A 19046-nucleotide genomic window follows, 5' to 3' on the forward strand; every position below is an offset into this window, starting at 1 on the left:
GCATTGAGAGATTTCTTTCTCATTTAAGAGCATGAAGTATAACAAGAGTGAGAGTCACATGGTAACACATTATCCCCACAATGGAAAATCAGATATTGGAGTAGTATGTTCAGATAGGTGCATATAAAAGCATGAACAGAGCAAGGGGTAATGAAACAGCATGATTAGTGATTAAGATATTTAGCCAAATGATTTAGTATTTTACCCAATCAGTAAGAATATATTATCTGTAATTCCTAGAGAAAACTGAGAGAGGGGAAATCAATCCTCTAATTATTAAAGTTAAATCTCATAATTGTAAATTTGTATCTTACAGAAATGAATTTTAGTTGCAGGCAGAAAATACAATCTTTATAAATTCTAATAGATAAAAGTCGTATGGTTCTATGGATAACAATTTCTTGAGTAGAAACCATAATACTGTATAGGTAGTGGTTAGATGAATTCTTATCTAAAGAACTGTAATAGCAGTAATCTTGGGAAATGCCTAGTTTTAAAAATTGTTTCTAACAAAGTTTTATTTCAGTAATGTTGGCACAGAATTATGGTTGCAGAATTTTGCAGTGCTTTTTATTATCAATTCACTAATGTCTTCTCTTAGCAGCTGGTAGCTCTTAGAAGCTGCTCTTTATCCAGTTATCAAAATGATGAGGATCTATCGCTAATGAAACTTAAGATATTTCCTTTGTTAGTTGATAAACAGGGTTTAAAAACAAAAAAAACACAAAAAAAAACCAAAACAAAACCAAAAAACAACAACAAAAAAAAAAAAAAAAAAAGAAAAACAAAACCTTTCTGTAATTTACTGGGTTTCTTTGTTATTTTCTTGACCACCATTGCAAGTATCTGGAATCATATTATCTGGTTAAATAGTCTCTTGGTTGGCTGATCTTTTGACATCTCCTCACTTAACATTGTTTGCTATACTCTCTTTTACTGTGCCTTTTTATATATGCTATCACAGTACATAAGGACCTCTAATCAATTACTATAATGCATACAGAATCAGAGGTAAATTAGTCTCCTTTCCCACAAATTTGCAATCTAATAAGAAAAAGGAACAGATGAAGGCAACAGCTGAAATACAGTGAATCAATATTTATAGGTATTAGTACAAAGTAGTCTCCAGCCATTGAGGAAGGGCTAGTTCTTTGCAGAAACTGATGTATCTGTGGAAACAGCTGAGCGGAGTCAGTCCCTCTCCAGAAGTGATGAAGGAAGGTAAGAGAAAGCTGAACTCACAAAGGTGAAATTATCTGTCAAAAATCAATGGCAGAGCCAGGTGTAGAAACCACATGTTAATGCCCTATTATAGAGGATAATCTGCTAATACCATATGGCACCTGGCCTAAAGAAGCCTTGGAGCATGTAAGACTGCATGAGAAAATAATTCAGTTCTGTCCTTGAAAGGTCACAAAAAAGTTAAAATGACAGGGAAATGGTTAGAATTCATGACAATGAGCAAGTCCAATGCTGTTTCTTCTAGGTACACATACAGATTCGAATGGCATGTGACGCCATCAGAATGGCTGTACATTTCATAGGTTTAATAGTGCACCCATTTCATGAAACCCCCTCCACCAACAGATCTTAACTTGGAGCAAATGGGAACATAAACATCCTTTGGTTTCTTGTTCTTTTTGCTTAGTGTGTCACTGGACAATTGTTAGAAGATGGGACCTATTCCCATGAGTGGCTTTCAGCAACAGGAGCCAGGGGCCTGGTAGTCTCTATCCCACTGTAGGGGCAGACTCCATTTCTTTTTCAAAGCCTGATTTTTTTATTTTTATTTTTTTCCCAAGGTCCTCGAGTTTTCCAAGTTACATTAGTAACTCCTCCTTCATGATGATAAACAATACTAGAACAGTCTCCTTTTGGAACTAAAATTGCCGGATAACTGTCTCTCAATAACAGAAATCTCTGCAATATATATTAATAAAATGCATTGGCAATTTTTATACAATGTCAAGGTGCAGATGCATGAACAGCATCTGGAAAAGAACTGTTATATTTTTTTTCACATTTTCAAGTGTGTTTCAAGTGACTTTGTAGATTCACATTTGCCTTTGAGTCAGCTGTCAGCCCCTTAGCTATCAGGCAGTATCATTTAAGTTTCTTGTGTGCTTGCTTGCTCTTTCCAGCTGTCTCTGTCAAATGCTGTTTCTTTTTTTCCAATTTAAAAATTATTTTCTTGCCACATTTCTGTGAAGACAGCTGGTTTATATGCTTTTTATCCCAGCTGTTCCTATAGCCCTCTGCTTAAGCTTTGTGAGTTTTAATGTTAACACTATTTCTGATTTGCTCTAGGATCATTAAAGGTTGAGCTTGGTATCAGAAATCTTAAATGTACTGGCAGACAATTAAGAATTGAAAGGGAGAAAGAGAAGCATCCAGTCTTTAAAAATTAACCAAATCTCTCGAACTTTTGAAATTCAGTTAGCAGGCACAGATAGCTAGTATTAACAGTTCTTAGTTATATGATTTTAACTGTACTACAAATTATAACGGTTAGTAGTTCTTTGTTTATATTAGGAAGAATTGTAGCTTTTTTATTGTATTTAACATTGCGGCATGTTGGACTTCATTAGGTATGAAATCAGCTGACAGTACAGTGCAGGTACTACTGTTGTAAACAGAAGTTGCATTATTTTGATGTGTATTATATGGAGAAGGGGAGCAAAGATACTTGAAATGGAAATTTGTCATTGTACCCCTTGGGAAAGGGCAAAATACAGTATCAGCAAAATATGCAAATACAAGCTTGCAAAGCTGGTTATTCTATTTTTCATGTGTTTTACATAAGGAGTTTTCCTTTAGTATGAAAGCCCATAGTATGGCTGCTCCTAAATATCTTTTCCTGTAAACAGTTAAGTCTCTAACAGAGCTATATTTATGCAATGCAATGCTAAGAATCTTTAGAAACGGCAAAATGTGCTAAGAGTTAATGACATAAATAGTGTGGTACAAGACAGTTTTTATAAGGGGGGGGGAGGGAGGGGGGGAGGAGGATGAGATAGAATTTTATAGCATTTCGCTTTCTTTAAAGCCTCCAAATTCCAAGTCATTTAGGTATCAAAATCTTAATATTAACAGAAGGTGAAAAAGCTTACTTGTCCAAAAGACAGCTGTGAGTCTTGATGAGTCTTACTGGTTTATAAGCAGAGTGCCGCATAACTGTTAGTTGATCCTCCTGTCAGTAAAGTCTCATAGACGTCAGTATAAAGATTGAAAGGCTACAGTTAGTTCCTTGAGTAGCAGAACTGAAGAAACATTAATTCTGTTCAGATCAACAGTGAATGAATCTGCTTTAGCTTTTGCTTCACAGCTATGCTTCTTAACCTCAGCTGAAGTGTTCAGATCATTCCCCATTTTATTGCTCTTTGGTTCATGTCACTGTGGGTTCACAGAGTAGATCTGCACACCCACCAACAAAGCTAAACTGAAAAACAGGCTTGAGGAAGGTGCCTGATATTCTTTCTCTGCTGAGAGGCACCTGGTCTTCAGGGCCAGAGTAGAGCTGATCTGAGGTCAAGCCCCTCTCTGGATGTCAGGCTTCAACACCTACTCTTTTGCTGTAGAAAGTCACTCATACTCAGTAGTGTTGACACACTTTTTGGAGCTGAACCACACCAAGGCTGCTCTGTGAGTTCAGATTATGTTAGTCATCAGAGAATCTGTGCAGAGCTTGACATGAATGCTTTCCTAATGGAAAAAGCTTGGGTTCAAGTCTGCATCTGTTCAGACTGCAGAAGTCTTTTGGTTTTTTTTGTTTATTGCCTGGTGTCTGTCAAGGTAAATGAAATTGGGGGGGAGAGTTTTGTAACTAGGATCATAAGGTATGTGCATTTATCCACACACAACTCCTAACCCCTCCTGTATGAATTCACTTACACCTAATAATGGTAAGGTATATTGCTCATTTGGCTTTCGTAAGGTCTAGGAATTCATCGCAGAACTTGTAAACTTTAGATGTTATTGAGACCTCTGCATCTCTGTCAAACTAAGGCAAAATTGACCCAAAGTTTTAAGTACTTAGTAGGGGTGCTGAAAGTTGCCCTGTGTGATCCCATCAAATTTTTATCTTAGAAAATAATAAGGATTAAAATATTCCAGTAGATATCCTCTTAGTTAATCTTTTAACTATTCTTTTTATCTTTCTGAGCATGTTACAAAAAGTTCAAAACCAAATCCTGCTACTTCAGAATACTTACTAAGAGTAAATTAAGGAGTCTTACATCACTCCACACATTACTCTGACTCTGTTAGCTAGATGTAACATTACCTAACTGTAGTTAAGGGAAGCATGTTTTTATATTTAAGACAAAACCAATGGAAGGAAACAGCAAAGGATTTTTTTTTCATGAATGACCACTATTCCCACTGATTCTAATGGGAGTGTTATTGCCTCACAAAAAAATTACCTATTGGAATGAACTCTATTTAGGTGATTTATGCATTTTTAGTCTCAAATTGGTACGTATTACATACCCAGTAGAAAGGAGCAGGAGTGCATTGCTGGTCATACTCCTAAGTTTAACCAGAGCACTTGATAAGGACTCCAGACCTTAATGACAGTCATGAATAGAAATTACCTTATGATTTTCAACTTACATTCAAGATAAATGACATGGTTAATAGTAGCTCATGTGCCAACATTGTTCCTTTACTTCCTCCAGTTAAGTGCAGTCCCTTGATGTGTTTGTAGAGAAATATCAACCATAGACTCCTCTAATGGATTTTCCTGTACCTGATGCTCTTTGAACTCTTGCTGAAGGGAACTAGAACCGCTTGCAATATTTCAAGACAAGATCTTAGCAGTGCCTTGAACAACAATGTTAGTATTGTATTTTCTAGGGGAAATAGGCTTATGTCAGATATCCACCTAAGTTAGTAATACTGGAGGCAGCTGGAATATCCTTGAGTTTTTATTCCTAATTGCATCTTGACAGCAAATGTCATAAATCCAACTTCCATGTTTGTTTTGCTTTCTACACTGCTCAGAAATCACTTGTTTTCTACTAGGATATCACTCATAATCAAAATTTCTTGACAGCTGTAACAGGGTAATTACCCATCCCCTTCCTACCTCTGAAAGAATCCCTGCAAACACAGATATGCTTAGCTTCTCCCAGTCAGTTAAACCAACTCTTTGCAGCCCAGACATGTCTTCTAGTATCTTGTGTCTCACCAGAGGATCCAGTAAACAGAGCTTTTGTATGTACAGATTGACCTGATCGTGCATGCACTTACTGCTGCTGACTGCAATTGTGTCCTATCGGTTGCATTCCAGTAGCAGTTTATGACCATGTACAAATTATTCAGACATCCCAATTGTTTAATGACCTTATCAGTACATTTGCAGATAATGTGCATAAGTAACATGTGCATGATGACACATGAGGTTGTCTACAAAATCCTGTAAACAAAATGTAAAAGTTAAAATTACAGAAACTGTGATGGGAGTTGCCTGCCTGTGGTTTGTTCTTTGTCTATCTGAAAACAATTTAATTTGAACTGGAGTATTCAACTCTTTATAGGGTGAGGCAATATGATCTGGGGCAAACAGTATTTGTGCTTACGTTTAACGTTAGGCATACAAATAGGTCTGTGGGACCTACATAAGGTATATGCTTAAGCATATGCTCAGCATATGCTTTGCTGGATTGGATCTTAGTACAGGCTCCCTACCATTTTATTGTCTGTTGTTGTATGTTAATGAAACTGAAACGTGGTAGAACCTTCTTCAGTACCTTCTCAAATTTTTATTACGTACCATCTACCTATGTTCCATGAAATGTTTGGGAGGTTTTTCATCTGAGCAATAAATTTGTATATACACTTCCCTTCTGCTTAAGGGCTCAGCAGGAGAGACCTCTGCTCCCAGGGAAGGTTTGCAACAGTGGTTTCTTCATGTAAGTTGCTGTTGCTGCGTTTTGTGGTCTATCAAGCTCTTATTGCCATAATTATCTTGCTACAGCTAAGCATTTGAAACAATTTCTTTTAAAAAATGAGAGAACTCAAATAGTCAGCTTCAGTATTTTCCAGAACTAATGCTTCATACTCCTCCCCCCACCCCATCACTCCCTTCCTTCACTGGATGTGTGAGTTGGCGTATAAAAGATATTGGCCTGTTGCAGAGTATAACAGGAATGGATTAAACAGGAATGCTCCACAGACTCTTAATGATTTGGGTTGAAAGAATTTACTACCACATGCAAATGAGGATATAGAATCCTGCCTGGTAATACGTGTTTGTAGATTACCTACAATGTTTAAACTGACTGAATAAACAATCCTTGGGTAAAGTCACAGACTGATTTGGCTCCTTAATTTTGCAGATATTTTCTCAAGTAGATTGCTCGCTCTAGCTCAAACTGTGAAACTGGCAAGCAACATTAATGCAAGTCTGACACTCCTTCTCACATAAATCTGGAAAGCTTCTGTCCTCTCCAAATATCTGGCCACTGCTGTCTACCTAGGAGAATGAAAATCTACCATTTTCCAGCCAGATCACACACATATCTATCCGACTGTTGATCCATCTGTGCTCTATATTGTAAGCCAGTTGCTCTTCTCACCAAGATACTTGAGGTAAAATTCATCATGGAAGATGCTAACTGTAAAGAGCATATACTAGAATTAACTTTAAAATTAATATAATTACTATACAAGAAAATTGCATTTTAAACCTGTTTCTAATAATATCTTTTGTGAAATGGTGAGAAGTAAATAGTAGGTACTTAGAATCTGTTTTAAAAGGCTGTTAGTCCATTAACACTCACTGGTTGTTCTCTGCCAGCTTTTAAAAGTTGCCTGGAATACCTTGGGGAAAAATAGTTCAAGTCCATCAAACTCAAAATTTACCCTTCAGTACTCAGCACCAGGGATGCCTGTAAAGAGAAAAACTTCCTTTACCTCCCAGTTCTTTACTGAATTTTACATGGAAAGAATATTCCAACTTTTGATGTTCTCTGTCCTTAGGTAGTTATGGGTTATGGCTAATGATTAGCTTAATTATTTGAAGTGCAAGCAGGTAATAGCATGCATTACTACTCATTTAGGCTTTGATTCGCAAAGCACTTGCTTATATTTATTTAGTTGATGTTTGGTTAAATGTTGGAGCTCCTACCTTAGAGCTGTAGGTTCTCAAACATCTGATTAGTAATGGAATTAAGCCTCTAACAGTAAAGACACAAATCTTGTACTCATGAATAAACTGAGGGCGGGAAAACCTCTCCTGACTTCTCACTAACCCTTTTTATAGCTCCATATAAATATTGAACAGAAGGGGTGACAGAGCGGCTCCTTGCAGCACCCCACACTTCAGAACTTACCAGAAAAAGAAGAAGCAATCACAGCTATCTATCAGGGTCTCTTGGAGAAAATAAAGTAGGTGTCAGTGATATTTCCACAAGTCTTTTCTGTAGCCTCTCTCAATGCAAAATGTTGTTGACCTGAGGTAATCTTGTAGTGTTACCAAAAAATACAGGGAGCTATCAAGAAGTAACACAGCAATACATATTAGGTATTTACTGAGATTGTAGCAATAGAACTGCAACTGTATTCACCCTGACAGAGCATTTTTGTGCATTAGTGCAGTCATTCGGTTTTTACTGTGTTACCTCTGCCAGATGAAGCCAACTATAGAAGAATGCCATGAAGATTAATCCTGGATCTCCCTCTGCAAAAGTTAGGCATGCTACTGGGGTTAAACTTAGGGTTCTTTTACCTCAGCATCTAAGACCATGCATGAGCTTAGCAGAAAACCTGCCTGATCTAGGTGGCTGACGAGCAGTCTGCTTTTGCAAACATGCCTTCTGGTAGTGCTTTGTGTCTGCACAATAGTTATGGGCATTCCTTCTTTCACAGCATTAGCCAAGAGCTGAGTATCTTAGCTGATCATTGGTCATCCTTTTTGGTAGTGAAGAATGTCTGATACTTCCAGTGAAGCATCGATCTTGTCTGTCAGGGTTCTATATTAAAGCTCCTTACAAGCCCATTCACAAAGAACAGTTTTCGGGAGGCAGTGAAGTAGGAACAAAAGTACAAAGCAAAAAGAAGCCCTTTGCTCCCCTCTCCTTTCCCCTACTTTTTTGAAGTAAGGATCTTAAAGACTGCTTGAAGCGATGCTGAACAAAATGCTTTCAGGCATATGGCTGTTAAGTTCATTGCATTTGTTTGAAGAGACTACTGTCAGTATCATTAAGTATTTGAATGCTATTTTAGCTCCTTAGAAGCAGAGAATTTCAAATAATTTTAGTATTAAATGCAGGGCCTATTGTTTGCCTGAGTGTGATTTGTATTGCCTTATTTACATGCATTCTTTGCAGGTATGCAAGACTAATTTGTCCTTCAGCAAAATGAGATTAACCGGGAAATGTTGGCGATTTGTGTGTAATCCCTCACTAAGTGTCAGGAGTTGAGCTGAAGCTGTCCGGATAGAAGAACTTTTAGGAGGGCAAAGCTGCAGTGCTGAAACTGAGTGTTGTCTGTTAAAACTTGAGTAAGAGTTAAGTATGCCTTGTGTAAATATATCAGAGCCACCTGCTAGAAATCATTTTGGTTCTGCAATGTTCCAAGAGTTCTGTACTTGTTGGGTCTGAAAATAAATATCGTGTTGCATTTCGTAGCCTATGTGTGGTACCATCAGTGATTCAGTTCCAGGCTAAAAGAAGGCTTGAAAATTGTGTCGCTTCTAGCAGTCTGAAAACACCGTGGGAATCTGAGGCTTAGGAATATTCTGTAGCTGCTATAGAAACCAAAAATTTCAGTCAAAGACAATTTATTAGAAAAAATAGAATATGCTTTAATTTTAAAAAGTTCTTTTAGAAATTCTCTCAGAAATTCCAATTCAAAGTTCTCAAGAAATGTAACATGCATTTTGTTTGTCACAATGACTGAAATTAGCAGCAGATCTCAGATAGTTTCTGAAAAACAGTAAGTTTTTCAAGCAGTGGAGAATCTATGGAGAATATGGCAATATACATGTTACCTCAGGGGTACGTTTAATTTGGGGTTCCTGTTGAATTGAACTGGAACGCTGTTTTGTTATTTTGTGTACTTATATTACTTGGTATCTTGAGTCTCCCATTATAAAAAGGGTCCTTCCAACATAATTGAGCAGTTTATAGTTTTAAGTTATTTTTTGAAGCTGCATTACATTAAAAATTCTGATTTTCCCTTTGTTTTATCCTGAATTTGATGTGGGAACAGTGCAGAGGGAGAATGACTTGTTTCAGCCCTCAGCATTTTGGCCTTCAGTGTGTCTGTCCACTCAGTAAATTACAGTGGACAGCATATATGTAACAATATAGCTGAGACTGGCCAGTATATGCAGAATGCCGTTGGAAAGCTTTTCTGCATTTATCTTTTTATCTCCAAAAGAGCCTAAAGAGAAGAGGTATTAAAGCTCCTGTTCCTAAGATAAAGCTGTGACTTAAACTGGCAGTAGTTGGAAAATAGTGTCTAGTTTGTCCTGTGACATACCATCAGTAAGTGAGAGTCTCCTGTTAATGTAGGATGTCATGCTTTTTCTACAGTTGTAGTTTGGTTTTAGGGGGGTTTACTATTTGTTTGTTCGTAAGTACTGTATAGAGGTGGGATCTCTAAATAAAAAGATTCAAGCTTTGTATGTATTTTATGCTAATTTGGTGCAGATTATTTACCTTTTAAAAGTGCATTGATGTATAGTGACTTGATTCTCTACCTGTTGACTCCATTGGGAATTCTGAAATGGATACCTGTGGATGCCAAGACACATGCCCTGTGTCTTGTGTGATAGTGATACAGTGAGCAGCATCAAATGTCAGTGTTGCTTTTAGAGACACATCAAGTCAGTGGATGAAAACAGACACATCTCATCCTTATAAACAGTTGAAGAAGACCTGGTAACGTGGCTGCTTAAAAAATACTCAGAGAGACCTAGTCATTATGTCTCTCAGTTTGCACAGAGGACTGAGTGAAGTATATAAGCAGCTTTTAAAAATATTTCCCCATTCCTATGCAGGAGTAATTTTTAGTTTACAGTTTCAAGACCAAAAGTCAATCACTAGGCTTTTATCCGAGATCAAATGTTTACAACAGAGATACTAAACACTTGAAAATAGAATGGCTTATAATGGAAGCAACAGCTCATCTTTAACTTTGGAAGGACAAGCAGTACCAATTTAATTAAAGCTGTGTTAAAATAGGACTGTCATTTGTATCACAGGGATTCTCCACCCCTCCAAGAAGTCCTGCTGCCATTTTGTACCACACATTCTTGTCTTGTGCAAATTAATACATCATTTTATTTTCTACAGGAAATCTGAAGACTTTATAGCAAATCCTCCAGTGTCAAAATGAACACAGGTATGCTGCTTCTATGAGATTTTTCTTTACTCTTATGTGTTCTTTAGTAAGCAGAGAAGGTCCCAAATTTAAGTTTTCATGAACAAATTGTACTTGAGTTGGTGCTGAACTCAAATTAAGCAAGATATTTTAATAGTATGTCTGCTTATGTAGGCACATATGAGACATATATATGCATTTGTATTCCATGTATTATTTACATGCATGTTTTTCTATGTATGGAAATATATGGATGTGTGAAATATACATGCATGTTTAGCCTTCTGTGTGCAAGTTACAAGTATCAGTTTTGTATGTGTACTTTTTACGTAAAAATAGGTAATATGAGGACCTAACAACTATGAAAAAGTGATATTAAATCGCAGTTTCCGAAGAAAATGTACGTGCTTTAAAAATGCTTTTTTTTCCATTCTCTACTGTCATTAGATTAAGGAGCGTATAAATACTACCCTATATTATTAGCTACACTTGCATAATCAGATGAGGATAACTATTTTGTACTTACAGGGATTTGTTTTTTCTCTCAATTTATGATAAATGCATTGATCAATTGAAGTACTCTATCAATAATCATCTTCATGATCTGTGACAACATACTAATATTTGCTCCTGAATCATTGACATTGATAGATGGTGATGATGCTTTTGCTGGGAATGGGAATAGGCTTCTCAAAAGCAGAATGGTGAACCCCTGGCTTCATTTATGTCAGGTGCAGATTTTCAGTTGCAGTCAACTCTTTAGATGACATAGGTGAACTGTCTGGTTTGTGGCATAAGAATAGACATATCCATCCTTTCCGAACCAGCTGGTTTTATCACTGATGGTAGTGCTGCAATATGACAACTGACATGATGACTTGAAATAATCAAAATGTGTTCTGAGGACCTGAACTACCTTTGAAGCCAGTGTCGGGAGTTTCAGCAGCATGCTCTAAACCAAAGGGATTAGCTTTTCCATGGTATAGGTTGCCATTATCTAGACCACTATATTAGTCAGACTTCCTGGCTTCCAGTTGTCTTTGACAATGACTGGGACTCTGTAGGACCAGGTTCTTGGACAGACTTTTTAATACAAAGCTTAAATATATTGGCTCACTTGAAATCACTATATTTGTAAATATATAACCAGGAGACATAGAATTTCTCAGTTGACTTTGTGGAGTTTTTCCCAAAGTTTTGGTTGTTACTAATTATTTTCCAGATGCTAACATGGGTAGTGTTTTTTTCATTTATGGAAATACTCTTTGAAACTTGTCCTATCCTCTTGCATTTTTAGTGAAGATGTCTTCCCTGAACATGTCAGTCTGTATATTTAAGGTAGTACTGAAAGACCACTTGCTTCAAAGAACTGTAATTTCAGAAGCAGCTCAGCGTATATTTGACTATGATGACATTGTGTATTGCAATCATACGAGTTAAAGTCATATAATAGATGTCATTTTATAGCTTCTACTTTGAAAATTGTGGATAGAGCAGTAAATTGACAGTTTGTGCTACGTCAGCTCTCAAGTATGACAGATTTTAGTAAGTTTTTTTTGTGCAAGCTAGAAATTGGCAAGGGAAATAGATGTAAGATTTAAGTAACCTATGTGGCTGTGGCTGAATAACTTCTCTTGGGGATTGATAGTCTTCTGATCACATAGGAGCCTTGAAAAACGACTTACAATACCTGAACACACCTGAATTCCTTTCCAGTTACCTAAGGATATCACGATTGTAAGCTGAACTTTAATCTGCTCTGCACTTACACAATGAAAACATTTTTCATCCTGTGTATGCTTGATGTAAATGTGTGTGTTACCAGCTGCACTAAAAGGAGGTATTGACAAAAAAAAATGTGGTATTTCCTACCAGTTCTATTAACGTAGATTGTTTCCTGATTGTTAAAAAAAAAAAAAAAAAAAAAAAAAAAAATTAAAATCCAGTGAGTAGGGTGTAAAAATGAACATTTTGCACCTATCTGTTGATAAAGCATTACTTTACTAAGGAAGACAGTGAGTGCTGTGGAAGTTGTTCTGCATGGTGTTCTGGTTTAGTTGCTGGTTCCCCCTCCCCCCTTTCTTGTCTTTCAACACTAAATGAGTGCTGCAGTTTTTCTATGTGTATATATATTTCACTGCTTTATAACAGGAATTTGTGCATGACACAATTGGAGGTTATCAGATACTATCGATTTGCCAGTAGTTTGTTTTATAAAATATGTACTTCTTCAGTTGCTCCTGCAGATAAATGAGCATTCTGATCTGGTGCCAGTAACTGCTGAAGTGGCAAAGCTAGTGTATATGCAGCTTTAAAAAGAAAATCTACTGCTTAGAGTAGGCTCCTCTAATCCAGTGTTCCCTGTTGGCTGCAGACTTGGCAGTCTGTCTCGGCAAACCCTGCAGAAGATATTTTTGTCTACAGAGAAAATGGTTTGAAGAGCTTTGGTTTTCAATACTCTTACCATATATGGGAGGGATTTTTTAGCATTTGATGTTAATTCTGTACCGCATGTTAGGAGGGAATATTCAACAGCATAAGGCAATGAAACATGTTTGCAAAAGCAAAGAAATAGATGTCAGATATAGGGGAGGATTTCAGAAGTACCAAAGGTACTTCAGCCCATAGTTCCTTTTAGTGTTCAAATGGTGTCATAATTTAGAAAAAGTAGTCTAATAGAATATGTGCCTTTTTAAACCCTAAAGACTAAGCAGTCAGTGACAGAATAGTATTTTAAACTTTATATAGGGGTTTTCATCAATCTAAGTGCTTTTCAGACTCTATGAACAGCATTAACTTGGTGAGACATTTTGAGAAACTAAGTCACAGAAAACCTGGGCTACCCATGAAGCTCATATCAGCTTAAAACACAGGATGAATGTGTTTATTCATATTACAGATGTGCGTGCATAGCTGATGTTGGGGGAGAGGTAATTGCGTTGACGAATAAGGAATGGATACAAGTTAATGTGATAAAACAGATTTTTGGTATCCACCTGTAAATATCTTGGCTGTTTACACTAGGTGAAGCACATAAAGAGCAGCCAAAAGTGAAAATGTATGTAGTTCTGGAAGAATGCAAATATTTTGTGTTTGTTAAAATTGTTAGTGGAAGTCGTCACATGGACTAATGTCTTACATTCTGACTGGGAGAAAAGAATGGCAATTCTTGGGTCCCTGCAAGAATTCCTGAATAGATTGTGAAGCCACTTTTAGATCACTAAAGCAACTTAAGTGCGTTTGAGTGTTTCAGGCATTCTACAAAAAAAAAAAAAATCAACCAAAAAAAAAAACAAAACCAAAAAAACACCCCCCAAGAAAAAAAATAATTTTAAAATTATTATTTGTTGTAATTTAGCAGCAGCAAAGAACCAAATAATAGTGCGCTTACCCCCACAAAGGAGCTCAGAGAAACAGTGACAGGAGAGGAAGCCCAAATAATAGTCTGCCCTGCCAGGCTACTGCCAGGCCCATCACAGGAGCCATCAAAAGCCAACCTCCAAAAGCCTAGGGGAGCACAGGGGCACAAGGGCAGGCAGGAACCCAAATTAAGGAGTCCCGAGGAACAAAGTGATGGACAAGGACCTCCCTTGTCCAGGACTGTCCCAGGAGAGCATCAGCCCTGTGGTCCAGGAAAAGAATGAATGTCAGACTCAGTGTCTGAGCCCAGTTGCTGGAAGGACCCACCTTGTACATGTGTGCATATATTTTCTCACTAGTGGACCTTCATCCTGCCCAGGCAAAGAGGAGAAGGGACTTAGGCCATTGTGCTATCTGTTAGCGTGAGTGCCCTGAGTATCTGTGATCTGTGTGGCCAGCCACATCTGTATGTGGTGTATACATGTGCTCATGTGCATGTGTCTGCTGGGAACATGTCTCCGGACTCACTAGCAGTTGAGAGGCAGCAGCTTTGCCTGTCTTGGACTGTTGTATCCAGCACTATATATTTGCTTCAGAAGAACAGAATGAAAATAGGGAGTAAGAATCCCTGGTCTAAAGACTTCTAAACTTGAATTCACTCTGCAGACAAAGAAGGAAATTATATTGTTCACAAGTGTAATGAATATAATAATTACCAGCAAGCATCATGTTTAGGTGCCATTTTTCTTTCCTTTGAGCTGTAAAAGCATATTAAAAATTTCCTGTGCCCTGGCTGTTCTCTCTCACCTCTTCACAAGAGGTCACCATCCTTTCATCTTTACTAGCTTGGTTTATGCCACTGCTTTTAATGACTCTGAAACAGCCTTTTCAGAAAGGAACCACTCAGTATTCCTAAATTAAAATGGTGTTGTTTTGAATTGCCTCCATCCTGCTTTGGAGCAGGACCTGATCAATAGACTGTTTATAGTCAGAGATACAGCTCACTTAAGATGATGCTGCCTGTAGTGGGACCAGTTGAGATTGTGGATTTAGGTGTTAAAGTGCCTATTTATGGAGAGAGACAAAAGTAAGGCAGGAGAAAGAAAGAAGTGAAGAAAGGTAAGGAATGGAGAAAGGCTGAAGAGAAAAATTTTAGGAAGGGAGTTGGCAATGGGAGAGGAGCTGAATGGTGAGCTAACAAGAGAAAGAGCTTCCAGAAGATATATATGCAAATACACACACCAACTTGGCTGAAGGGCAAACCATCACCCCCGCCTATCTTTTCCAGTCAGTGGGTGGCTCTTTCCTTTTTCACTCTTTAACGATAAGTCTACAGCATTGATCCTAGCATTCAGGAGTTCATCCCTATGTGTCCCTTAATCTGCAAAATACTTTCAGAACCATAGCTCACCAGATGATAATCTTTACCTCCCCTTTCTCTTTTATTTTCTTCAGTATCAGCTAAGGATGCTTGTTTGATTGGACTATGTAGGGCTTGCAATATCTAGGCAACAGTCCTGGTTTGAGCTGGACTTTCATTTTAAGGAGCTTTTTAGATTGTGAATTATTGCCCAACTTTGTATGCTGTTACTGCCTGCAGACTTTACCTGATTCGGGTCATCTTTTCTTCAGTGCTAAAACAATATCTAGGAATACAGGACTCTCACTCCTGAAGAATTTGTCATGTCAAAGGTAGAGAGAATTGTGCATATGTGTATTCATATTTGCACACATTTAATTTTTTTTATATAGATGCATACATTTTGTATAGTTTCATATATCTTTATTCCTGAGAAACAGCTGTTCAATATTAATTGTTTATAGTTTGCAAGTCAAATGATCTGATGAATGCTAATTTGGCCTTCCTTACTGTTTTTGAATTCTCTGTTCTCTAGACTTACTGTTTTTTGATGTTATTGGGACTTCAGGAGTCTGGATGAATATAGTTAGAATTTTCTGGAAATTTGATGGAGCCATGAAAAAAGGAATACAGGAATACAGGCTGGAATAAGTTTCTTGAAGTTCAGTGTGAAAGGCTGTGCAGATAAGGGAAGCAGTTTGAAAACTGCCTCCTTTGAGGCAGCATGCAAATTCTTCTGATCCTCATACAGATACAGTGCCCTTGACTTAATGGGTGCCTGGCCTGAACAAAGATGGGAAGATGGAATCCATCATGCATGTATATATGTGCTTGCCCACATGCATTCATATTTTATTTAAAATTTTCCACAACTCAGTATGGTTTATTTGCGTGATTATGTCTTGATTGAGTGCTAACTGCCTCTAGTTACTTTGTGCAGATACTGAGAATGTTATTGGAAGTACAGACTTGCATATGGGCTTCTATGAATAGGGGTAAATGTTTTATGCTTATATGTATATAACCACTTGCAACATCTGTTTTAGCTATCTTATATGAAGCCATGCCGAACACTTTTCTAGATAATGGGTCCACTAAGTATAAAACTCTGACTCAGTTCAGTTACATTAAAAATTAATTTGGAGCAAAATTTCTTGAAGTTATAATGATAAAACATTTGTAGTAAATTTTCTCATTGTCTTCCTTTTCTCCCACTTCAGTTTCTCTATCCTGAAATTCAGGAAGGTAGCTCTTGAAAAAATACAAGTAAAGCATCACTTTGTTTGACTAAAAGATGTGACAGTACAGTGAAATTGTTTGCCTGTTAGCTTGTATTAAATAAACTATGCTGTCAAAGTACTGCTCATATTTGGAGAACAACAGAACCTCGGTATCAACACATCATCAAATCTCACTGGAATTACTTCTGGTGTATGGGGGGGTAGGGAATACAAGAATGGAAAATGTGATTTTTGTTATCCTTGCCATTCTATATTCAGGCAAGCAAACTGAAATGAATGTGCAGGCTTGATATAGCCATTGTCTTTGTTTCACGTGGGCAGCATCAATATTTAATTGCAGGTAATGTATTGCTTTCAACTGTTGCTGACTGAAATTATTTGGCCTCTTGCCTTGAGGCTTGGAATCGGCAATGAGTCTTTGGAACCACTTAACACCTGAGGCAGTGGTTCTGATTTTTGCCAATGTTTACAACTACTTATGCGTATCCTGCAAGACCTGTGGCCAGAGGGCGAAGCTATTTAAGAAGAATATTGGAATGAGCAAAGAAATACCAGGAGCTCACTTCTCTTGAAGATGTGGGTTAATGATGTCTCTGTAGTTCAGATTAGTGCTATCATAGGAAATAGTTTCTACTAATAGGTTGCAGGTCTTCCTGAAGGGTACTTTTATAAAATCCTCTGTCATAGGACACAGATACAAAAACTGTTAGAGCCTCTATCATAGTTGTGGTTCTTCTTGACTTCAGTGGGGCCCTGTATGAAATTTCAGTAATGTAAAATATGAAAATTAAATTAATTATTATAGTGAAGAGCAGAAAAATATCCTAGTTAAACATAATCAAGATTAATACAATCAGGAAGATTTATTAACTTACTTTAATAACTGTGATACAGTTGCTATAAAGCTAAGTTGTGGGAATACCTGCCTTCTAATAATAACAAAGTATTTATAAACCAAAATGACAGCTAGCTCCAAGTGAGAAAGGAGCAGAGAGCAAGGAAAGAAAGGAGTCATGCAAGATCCAGAAGAAAGGTTGTTTTTTTTTCTGGTCCTGGCTGTCCAGAGTGATTTTAATTTTTTAGTCATTCCCCTGGGATATTATTGGGTTCCAGATACAGATTTTTTTATCTTCCATTAGATAAAAATGAAGGGGGAGAAGGAAAAGAAAGATGTTCTATCAAAACAACAAAAAAATTGCCACTTTTGTGTCTTGAGCTTAAAGGATCGAACAGACTGAACAAAAGCTGATCAAACATAAGCTCAGTTTATGAATGGTGTCTTTCTAATGCATACTGTGAAATGATTTTACAGTGCAGATAATTAATATTAGTCTGGAATGCTTAATTCTTCATCTTGATTACTTGTTTGGTTATACTAATTAGCTATAATTAAGCAGTCTTTCAGGTGACAGAACGGATGTATTTTCCTAATGGATCGATTATTAAATATTGCTTTCTTATTTTCTGTGACATTTATTGTTGTTTAAAGTTTGTGAAATTTTACACATTCTGCTAATGTGCGAACTTGCAAATTTACACATTCCTGCAGCACTTCCCTAACTGCATGCTTATTTTCATGTGTGTTCAGTGTACCTCACACTGCGATATGTTGCATGTGCTTGCTCCCTTTGTCTGGGGCTGCTGTCTGTAATGTTTTGTGCTTCCAGATAGCGGTGGGTGCGCTCGCAAACGTGCTGCAATGTCTGTCACATTAACAGCTGTGAAGAGAGTTCAGAGTTCTCCAAACCTATTGGCCTCAGGTATAACCGCTTACCAGGGAGATACTGCTCCTGAATGGCTTTTCTGTTGTGTTGTGTGTTCCTGCAGTATGACTGCAAGGAAGAGAAGGGTAACTGTGTTTTCTATCACTGTCAGGTCTGCTACTTAGTTCTACAATGCTCTTTAAAAAGTAGTCTTAATTTCTCTCTGCCTGTGCAGAAAAAAAACATAGGAAAACTTAGGAAAAAACAGTTATTTATAAATTAATTTTGCCTTTGATACATATTTTGGGTCTCATGTCCCTTGTTTGGTTTTTTTTCAAGATAAGGTAGCATGAAAACTAGGTTTTGTTTCTATCAAACTTTGTTTACTGCAGCTTGCTTTAAAAACTCTTCTCAAAGGAGGAGAATCTGAATGAATGAATCTCAGTGACAAAGTGATTGTCAGAGCCAGATTAACTTTAAGAAATAATTCATCAAGCATGTTTTCCTAAAACTGTTCAAACCAATAAAAGCATGCAGAATATTCAGTAGACAGGCAGAACTGCTTCATATCAATACTCATGACTGGTTTAATGAAATTAATATTATAAATATAATAAATATAAATAATTGGTATTGGCTGCCCAGATTCACTACTGAATTAAGTAGTTGTAAAATCAATTAAGAATCTTGGGTAGTGTAGACTGAGTCACACCAAGGTGAACATGCAGTGTTCACAGCAAACAAAGATAATATAGGAAGCTGAATAGAAAACAAGCCGGAATTTTTTTTTTTGTAGTCTTTGTTTTGTAGATTTTTCAAGTATAAGACTGATAGAACTGTTAGAATTTATGAAGAAATAAAAAAAAAATGGTTGCTACTCTTTGTAAGGACAGTGGAAGGGTTATTGGGATTACTGCATGTGTGTAAATTTAAGAAAACAGTTCTTATTTCTTAACAATGCTTATAACAAATTTTTGTCATTTAAGATCCAGTACAAGCCTCTTGCTTTCTTGCTTTTTTGCACTTAACATTAATAAGGAGTGCTCTTAGTAC

The 19046-nt window shown here is 37.0% G+C and overlaps 1 protein-coding gene across 3 annotated transcripts in view; it reads left to right on the forward strand.

The window, feature by feature from the left end:
- Window positions 1-19046, forward strand: part of SORBS2 (sorbin and SH3 domain containing 2) — a 150701-nt gene that overhangs the window by 64391 nt on the left and 67264 nt on the right. For all 3 annotated transcript variants that reach the window (XM_061473946.1, XM_061473971.1, XM_061473979.1), the window contains exons 4-5: window positions 10313-10350; window positions 17958-18050. In XM_061473946.1, coding sequence (XP_061329930.1) covers window positions 10341-10350; window positions 17958-18050 — 103 coding nt within the window. In that variant the 5' untranslated portion in view covers window positions 10313-10340. The remainder of the gene's footprint in view (window positions 1-10312; window positions 10351-17957; window positions 18051-19046) is intronic.

Source organism: Pezoporus flaviventris, unplaced genomic scaffold (assembly GCF_033815535.1).
Source record: "Pezoporus flaviventris isolate CSIRO_AGI_PZ_B2104156 unplaced genomic scaffold, CSIRO_AGI_Pfla_v1 ptg000002l, whole genome shotgun sequence".
NCBI lineage: Eukaryota > Metazoa > Chordata > Aves > Psittaciformes > Psittacidae > Pezoporus > Pezoporus flaviventris.